At 51.0% G+C, this 9,173-nt stretch overlaps 1 protein-coding gene across 1 annotated transcript; it reads right to left on the reverse strand.

Annotated features, from left to right (window-relative positions):
- Positions 1–444: 444 nt before the first annotated feature.
- On the reverse strand, positions 445–1,697 carry CLDN3 (claudin 3). The gene is made up of 2 exons (XM_036411061.2): positions 1,666–1,697; positions 445–1,539 (listed from the first exon to the last, which is right to left on the reverse strand). Exon 2 carries the CDS (start codon positions 1,445–1,447, stop codon positions 776–778), a length of 672 nt encoding a protein of 223 aa, XP_036266954.1. The 5' UTR covers positions 1,448–1,539; positions 1,666–1,697; the 3' UTR covers positions 445–775.
- Between the last annotated feature and the right edge of the window lie 7,476 nt (positions 1,698–9,173).

Consider the following 9,173-nt stretch of genomic DNA (forward strand, 5'->3'; position numbering starts at 1 on the left):
ACAATAGGTCTTTGTGTTCTCCTTTTCCAAATATGAAATCATAGCATTGAATGTGCTCTTTCATGTAGCACAGGGGCAACGACCGGGGGGTGCAGGCAGCCGCTGTGGAAAACACGCTCCTCGGAGCACAAACCCAAACGTCAGCCTGGAGAAGAGGGGTCCCTGACACCCTGCCCCCACCCTCTTGGCTCTCTCCACCAAAACGCGCCGGAGTGCCCACACCTGCCTCTCACCCGTCTGAACCCCCAGGGAGGAGGCCAGATGACCGCTAGCACCCAGTTCAGTTTGCAGCCTCCCGGTTACTGGACCTCTCTGTTCCTCTCTGAGCTTCATCCCTAGCAGAATCCAGCCCAGGCCAAGTCTTTTTTTTGGGGGGGGGGGGGGGGGGGGGGGGGGCCTGAGCCCTGAGCACGCAACTCAGGGCAAGGAGGCGGCGCAGGCAACTGCAAAACGAAAGGCTTTTATTGAAGAAGAATATCAAGTGGCCCCTTCCAGGGCCGCCGGGGCCTGCCCCACAAGGGCTTTGGGGCAGCGTGGCCACCCTACCCCGCGCTCCAGAGGGGGAGGTTTCATTGTCTATGCGGGCTGCTCCCCTGGTTTCGCGGTCCCACCGCTGCCTGCCCGCGGAGGAGGAGTGGCAGCTGGGGAAAGGGGCGACGGGCTGGCCCCTGCCAGTCCAGGGAGAGGGCTGCCGGACGTCTGAGCTGGGCCGGTTTCCGATGCCAGGCTGGCGGCTGGACGGGTGGGCGCTCCTGCACGCGTCGGCGGTGGCCCCTCAGACGTAGTCCTTGCGGTCGTAGGCGGTGCCCGTGCCCGTGCCCGTGCCCGGCCCTGCGGCGGACCGCGGCGCCGAGTAGAGGATCTTGGCGGGCACGTACTTCTTCTCCTGCGGGGGGCACGAGCAGCAGAGCAGCGCGCCGCCCAGCAGCTGCATGGCCGCCGCCGCCCAGCCCACGTACAGGCCCGAGCCGATCTCGCGCTTCTGCGACTCGGGCACGAGCGGGTTGTAGAAGTCCTGCACGATGGTATTGGCCGACCAGGACACCGGCACCAGGGTGAGCAGCGCGGCCAGCAGGAACAGCACGCCCGCCACGATGGTGATCTTGGCCTTGGCCGTGTCGTCCTGCACGCAGTTGGTGCACTGCGCGCCCACGAGCGCCACGAGGAGCCCGAAGGCGCCCAGCAGGATGGCCACCACGATGAGCGCGCGGGCTGCCTGCAGGTCCTGCGGCAGCGCCAGCAGCGAGTCGTACACCTTGCACTGCATCTGGCCGGTGCTCTGCACCACGCAGTTCATCCACAGGCCCTCCCAGGTGATCTGCGCGGTGATGATGCTGCTGCCGATGAAGGCCGTGACCCGCCACATGGGCAGCGCGCAGCACACGATGGTGCCTAGCCAGCCCAGCACGGCCAGCGCCGTGCCCGTGATCTCCAGGCCCATGGACATGGCTGCCGCTCCCAAGCCGGCTCTGCCGGGCGGCTCCGCGATCGGGGACGGACGGCGAGGGGGCGCGGCCGCGGGGCCGCCTGGGCAAGAACTGGGAAGACGCCCCCCCGACGGACGGACCGACGGGCCGACGAGCCGAAGAACCGCGCGCGCGCTAACGGCCCCGCTCTGCCCGCTGCGCCGCGGCTGCGCCCGCACCTGCCTGCGGCTTTGTGGGCGGCGGCGGCGGCGACTGAACCGGCCCGGAGTCGGGGCCGATTGGTCCTCGGTCCTGCTCGGGGCGCGAGCGGGGGCGGGCGGGGCGGGGCCGCGTCCTCCGGGACCTGGGCACAGTGACGTGGCCCCTCTGCCCACCTGCGCCGCGGGCCGGGGAGGAGGGACTCGGCCGGATCGCAGGTGGGGGGGGGGGGGGGGCCACGGCGGGCGGGGCCTGAGCCTGAGCCCGAGCCCCGCCCCCTCGCCGAGTCCCGGGTGCCAGGTAACCATTCCCCCGCAGGTGGGGGGAGGTTGCACACGACAGGCTGTCTGACCGGTCCCCAGACTCCGCAGTTGGCACGGCCGCCCGCGTGGTGACGGGGTCGCTGCCAGGAGCCCGGGGTCCCCGTGGCCTGGGAGGGCGGCGTGGCCGTGGCCGTGGTGTTCGCGGGCGTGAGCGGCGCACCTGCTCCCCCGTCCCCCCGGGCCTTCTCCGAGCAGCGCTCGCCACGCCGGGGACCCGCCTGATTCAAGCCCCTGGGGTTGCCAGCCCTAGAGATCTGGACTTGGTAGCCAGAGATCGCCCTCAAAAGCACTCAGAAGACGCCCCAGAGCCGGTGCTGAACTAAAACTCCCACCCCCAGCCTAATCCTCAACTCTAATCCCTCGCAGTGACTCCGGATCCCTTTAGCGGAGCTGCTCCCCTCACCTCGCGCCCTGTCGTCCCTCCCTCCGGGCTCCAAGTCAGTGCTGAGATTCACCCTAATGAAATGGTGGTGAAAGATTGGATCCCGGCAAAAGTGGGAAGTCAGAGGCTTTACCTGCAACCCCTTGCTCCCACACCCGGGCTATCCCTCCCCTTCACCCAATCCCTCTCCTCCCCTCCTCCAGCGCCGGGATCTCCGGGCTCTTCCTTCAGCAAGCTGCACACTCTCACTTCCGGCCCCATGGGCATTCAACAATGGGGCACGTGCAGATATTTACAAGGCTCATTCCTACCTTTTCAGCTTTTTGTTCCCAGCAAGGCCTTCCTTCCCTGACCACACTATTTAAAATTACAACTGCTCACTCCACAGTGTTCTGTCCTTTTTACATACTTTATATTCTCTTTTGATTTTAACACCACCTGCCATACTCCTTATTCCTCTTAGTTATTATTATTTTTTTAATCACTCCTTTTTAAATTTATTTTTATTATTTTATTGATTTTTTACAGAGAGGAAGGGAGAGAGATAGAGAGCCAGAAACGTCGGTGAGAGAGAAACATCGACCAGCTGCCTCCTGCACACCCCCTACTGGGGATGTGCCGGCAACCGAGGTACATGCCCCCAACCGGAATCGAACCTGGGACCTTTCAGTCCGCAGACCGACGCTCTACCACTGAGCCAAACCGGTTTTGGCCTCTTAGTTATTTTTTATTCTCTCTCTGCTCCAGGTTGTCAGCTCCATTCGGACAGCCAGAATGTCCCCAGACGGGCAAGGATTTCCGCTGGTTCCATTCACTGCAGTATCTCTAGTGACTAAAACGTTGGTTTCATGAAACTTGGTTTCATGACTTGAATGAGGGAAGGACATCCCTTTCTTGTGCTCTTGCAGCCTTGCCTGCCTAGGCCCTCCTACTGGCATAAATGACTGATAACAGGACACTACTGTGTTTCCTGAACCAGAGGGCTTTGTAATCTGGCAGAAACCAAGCACACGTCCAAGCTAGATAAGAAACCTCATTGCGCCTGGCCAGTTTTCTAAGTGGTTAGGGCGTTGATCTCTCATTGAAGGATCTTAGGTTCAATGACCAGTCAAGGACACTTAACTGGGTTGCAGGTTCAACCCCATTGGGGTGTGTGCAAAAGGCAACCAATAGACATGTCAATCTCACGTGGATGTTTCTCTCTCTTTCTTTGTCTCTCTCCTATCCTCCCTCCCTTCTACTTTCTCTCTTTAAAAAAAAAAATATTTTTATTGATTTCATAGAGGAAAGGAGGAGAGATAGAAACATCAATGATGAGAATCACTGATCCACTGCCTCCTGCACACCCCCTACTGGGGATTGAGCCCACAACCCAGGCATGTGCCCTTGACAGGTATTGAACCTGGGACCCTTCCATCTGCAGGCCAACGCTCTAGCTACTGAGCCAAACTGGCTAGGGCCCTTCTACTTTCTCTAAAAATCAATGGAAAAAATACCCTCAGGTGAAGATTAACAACAACAACAAAAGAAACCTCATTGAGTGGGGGATTTTCTGGTTTCCTCCATATCTCTCAAATCACAGGCATGTAGCTTGTATCCTTTTCTATAAGTGCCAAAGCCCTAGGCCTGTGGTCGGCAAACCGCGGCTCGCAAGCCACATGCGGCTCTTCGGCCCCTTAAGTATTCTAACGCCACTTCTTCAAAATAGACTCGCTCAGGCCCAAAACCGACTTCTGCACATGGGCCACGAAGTTTCAATCACACTGTATGTGGCCTGCATGTGGTATTTTGAGGAAGAGCCACACTCAAGGGGCCAAAGAGCCGCATGTGGCTCTTGAGCCTCGGTTTGCTGACCACTGCCCTAGGATGATATAAGAATAAGGTAGCGATGGCCAGTTTTGCTCAGTGGGTAGGGAATCAGCCTGAGGACTGAAGGGTCCCAGGTTCGATTCTGGTCAAGGGCATGTACCTGGGTTGCAAGCTCGATCCCTGGTCCTGGTCCATTCCTGCAGGGGGCAACCAATTTGATGTGCCTCTCTCACATCTGTTTCTCTGTCTCTCCCTTTCCCTCCCACTCTCTCTTATAAATCAATGGGAAAATATCCTTGGTGAGGATTAACCAAGAACAAAAAACAACAACGAAACGATTTCTTTCTTTTTTTTTTTTTTTAAATATATTTTATTGACTTTTCACAGAGAGGAAGAGAGAGGGATAGAGAGTTAGAAACATCAATGAGAGAGAATCATCGACCAGTTGCCTCCTGCACACCCTCCACTGAGGATGTGCCCGCAACCAAGGTACATGCCCTTGCCCGGAATCGAACCCGGGACCCCTCAGTCCGCAGGCCAACGCTCTATCCACTGAGCCAAACCAGTCCCGGCCGAAACGATTTCTTTAAAAAAAAAAAAAAAGATAAGGTAAACAGGGCCAGATGCCCAGGAAACTAGGGTCCTACTTCTTACAGGGGCAAAGGTCTTGGGTGGGGCCTATTGGGTTGGGCTGGGCAAGGCCGGGAGTGCCCAGCCGGTGCGGTGCGGGTGGGGGAAGTTCATAGGGGCTAGGTCCGTTTCAGCAGACTGCGGGCTGTTAGTTTCCTGGTGAGTGGGGGTGGCTTTGACCCAGAAGGGAGGCAGAACCCCCAGGCAGTGTGAATGGGCTTAGTGGAGGGCTGAGGTGGGTTCCCCGGTGGTTGTGTCTGGGTAAGTGCTGTGAGCTCCGTCTCTTGCTGGCTCTGAGGCTGGGGAAAAGTCATGTCATCTCTCTTAGGCTCAGTTTCCTTTGTAAAATGAAGAAAATGATGTTTATGTGACCCATCTCACGAGGTTGTAATGAGGATAGAGGTGATATAAGTGCATAATTAACCAGAAAACAACCAGGTCAGGGAACTTGTGTGGAGAAAGTGTGGGGTTTAGCTGGGCAGTCCTGAGTTTGCCCTGTCTCTACTTCCACCAGTCATGTGACCTTGAGAAAGTCCTTTTCCACCTTTAGTCTCAGTTTCCTCTTGTGTGCAGAGGAGTATGTTCTGATTGCTCAGGTTAGGGCCGGGAGTGAGGGGGGTGGGCAGGCAGAAAGAGGTGCGTTGTTCCTGAGCCCCAGCTAGGTGGGTCTGCTGGGCAGGGCTGTGAGGAGATGAGGGCAGAAAGCTTCATGACCCCGGGGCCAAACTTCAGGGGCTCTGCAAAGAAGACTTTGGCTCTGGGCAAAGCAGTTCCAATTCGTTTGTGTGTGTGTGTGTGTGTGTGTGTTCTTGCAACCTTGGCTTAATACAATATATACCATGGCTCTTACAAACCAATACTAAAAAGACAAATAACCCAATTAGAAAATTGTCAGAGAATCTAAATAGACGTTGAGAATAGACAAAGATGATATACAAATGGCCAAGAGCACACGAGAAGATGTCTGACATCATTAGTCATTAGAGAAATGCAAAGCGAAACCACAGAGACCTAGCTTCTCCCTCATGTGCGTGACGATGGGAAGGGCAGTTCTGCAGCCGGGTTGAGGTCGGGCAGGAGTTGGTGGAGAAGGATTTAGCTGGTGGAGCTGACAAGGCGTATTTGGGCAGAATGTTGCGCGCGCGCGTGCGTGCGTGTGTGCGTGCGTGTGTGTGTGTGTGTGTGTGTGTGTGTGATTCCAAGGAGCAAAGGGCTAAGAAGAGAGGAGTTGAAAGAAGAGTAGCCACAGCTAAGAAACTGGTCCATTACCTATCTCCTGCCAAGTGTCCAATCCCCAAGAAGTAGACATCAGGTTTTTGTGCAAACATGTATTTCTTTTTCTTTCTTTTTAATATTTTTATTGATTTCAGAGAGGAAGAAAGAAGGAGAGAGAGATAGAAACATCATTGATGAGAGAGAGAACCATTGATTGGCTGCCTCCTGCATTCCCTACCTTCACTGGGGATCGAGCCCACAACCAGGGCATGTGCCCTTGACTGGAATCAAAACCAATCAAACCTCCAGTCCACAGGCTGATGCTCTATCCACTGAGCCAAACCTTTTAGGGCGAACATGTATTTATTTCTATGGACTAAATGTCTAGGAATGCACAGATAACAATTTAATAATAATAATAATAAATATCTAGGAATGCAAATTCTGGTTGCTGCATGCTTAGCTTTTAAAGAAACTACTATCCTTGTTCTCCAGAGTTGCTCCCAGCAAAACCTTCCTGTTGTCCATACCCACCAGCGACCTCGGTTCTGTGTGTCCTCGCCCGCATTGGGTATAGTTGACTTCCAGCACCTGCTAGGTGTGCAGTAGTATCTCATTGTGGTTTTAATTTGCAGTTCCTCTGTGACTAATGCTGTTAAACATCGTTGCCTGTGCTTGTTTGCTTATTTGAAGAAGATATCTGTATATCTTCTTCATTGACATGTCTCTTTATGCTTTTTGTCCATATTCTAATTGGATTCCTTACTTTAAAAAAAATTCTTGAGTTTTGAGAGTTCTTTATATATCCTTTGTTGAATGTGTGGCTAGCAACTATTGTCCCACTCAATAGCTTGTCCTTTTGTCCTCTTAAAAGGTCTTCCACAGAGCAAAAACTGTATGTTTTATTTTACAATATATATTTATCCTGTATCCTGTGGCTTTGCTGAACTCATTTATTTTGGGAGCTTTTTGTAGATTTCTTGGGATTTTCTAAAGAGAGAGTCATAGTAAGTTTTTTGGGTAATTTGAAAGAGAGAGTCATAGTAATTTGCTTGTGACAAATTCCCTTAATTGTCCTTTTCCCATAAATGTCTTGATTTTCTTTATTCCTGAGAAATATTTTCACTGAATATGGGATTCTAGGTTCTCTTCTTTCAGCACTTGAAAAATATTGTGCCATTTCCTTCTGGCCTCCATGATACGTGATTATAAATTTGCTATCATTCTAATTGTTTTCTCTTATAAGTAAGAAGTTATTTATCTATGGCTGCTCTTAAGATTTCCCTGCCCCTGGCCCCCAGTCTTTCGGTTTAAGAAGTCTGATCATGATATTTCTTAGTGTGCATTTCTTTGGGTTTTATCAGTTTGAGATTTGTTTAACTTCTTAAATCTGTAGGTTTATGTCTCTTGCCAAATTTGGGGAGTTTTCAGGGTATTATTTCTTCAAATATTTTTCTAACTTTGCCCGCTTCATTCTTTCTTCGGGGACTCTGATGGCACAAAAGTTAGATGTTTGTTATAGTCCCACAGTTACCTGAGGCTCTGTTCTTTTTAATTTTTTTCCTCGGTCTATTTTCACTCTTGAGTAATTTTTATCTTTCTATCTTTCAGCTCATTCATTATTTTCTCTGTCATCTCCCTTCTGCCTTTTTTTTTTTTTTTTTTTTACTTTTTAACATATTTTTATTGATTTCAGAGAGAAAGGAAGAGAGAGAGATAGAAACATCAATGATGAGAGAATCATTGATAGGCTGCCTCCTGCATGCCCCCCAGTGGGGATGGAGCCCACAACCCAGGCATGTGCCCATGACCAGAATCAAACCTGGGACCCTTCAGTCCGCAGGCCGACGCTCTATTCACTGAGCCAAACTGACAAAGGCTGCTCTTTTTAAAAAATGCATCTATTTTTTCCTTTTTATTGAATTTATTGGTGACACTAGTTAACAAAATTGTACAAGTTTCAGGTACACAACTCTATAACACATCAACCGCACACTGTATTGTGTGTTTACCACCCTCCTCTCTTCTGCTCTTGTGCCATCTGCTGAGTTTTTTATTTCAGTTCTAAACTTTCCATTGGTTCTTCTTTACATCTCTCTCTCTCTCTCTCTTTTTTATTTTTATTTTTTTTGCTAAATTTTTCTATTTTCCATTTGCTTCAAGTGCATCCATAATTACTCTTGTAATCATTTTGATCATGGTTGGTTTAAAATTATCTTTGTCAGGCAATTCTAATCTCTGTCATCTTGGTGTTGGCACCTATTTTCATTCAGTTTGAGATCTTTCTGGTTCTTAGTCTGATGAGTGATTTTTAGTGGGATCCTGGGCAGTTTTGTATTATGTTCCAAAAGTCTAAATCTTACAAAATCTGTACTAGCTTGACACTACGGGAGAAGGGCCAAGGGCTTCCTTATATTGCCAGGTAGACCTAGAAGCCTTGATTGACACCTGGGGCAAGGGAGGAAGGTGGTTCCTTGTTATTGCTAAATAGGGGTGGGAGTTCCAGCTCCCCAGATGCTTTCCACTGATTGTGTGGTTTGGGTGGCTTCCTATGATTCCAGCCCAGCGGGCAGTGGGTGGGGTGCCTTTTACTATCAGTAGGTAGAGAAGGCTAGACTCACCACGTGGTCTCCATCGCTGTGGGGGCGGGGGTTGTGACACCACCCTGGTGGGGGTGTTGGTGTGCTTTGTTACAGCCTCTACTAGGATGGAGATCTAGTTTCTGCACCTGACCTTTGTGGTGTGGGCTGGGGGGGGGGGGGGGGAGGAGGGGAAGGGAGACACAGTTTTTTCCCTGGTCCTTGGCTAGAGTAGAGTGGTTATTGTCAGAAAGTTTTCTGTGGCCAAAACCGGTTTGGCTCAGTGGATAGAGCGTCAGCCTGCAGACTGAAGGGTCCCAGGTTCGATTCGGGTCAAGGGCATGTACCTTGGTTGCGGGCACATCCCCAGTAGAGGGTGTGCAAGAGGCAGCTGATCGATGATTCTCTCTCATCGATGTTTCTAACTCTCTATCCCTCTCTCTTCCTCTCTGTCAAAAATCAATAAAATATATATTTTTATTTATTTATTTATTTATTTTCAATAAAATATATATTTATTTTTATTTATTTATTTATTTTTTAAAATATATTTTATTGATTTTTGACAGAGAGGAAGGGAGAGAGATAGAGAGCTAGAAACGTCAACGAA

Source organism: Pipistrellus kuhlii, unplaced genomic scaffold (assembly GCF_014108245.1).
Source record: "Pipistrellus kuhlii isolate mPipKuh1 unplaced genomic scaffold, mPipKuh1.p scaffold_m20_p_4, whole genome shotgun sequence".
NCBI classification, from domain to species: domain Eukaryota; kingdom Metazoa; phylum Chordata; class Mammalia; order Chiroptera; family Vespertilionidae; genus Pipistrellus; species Pipistrellus kuhlii.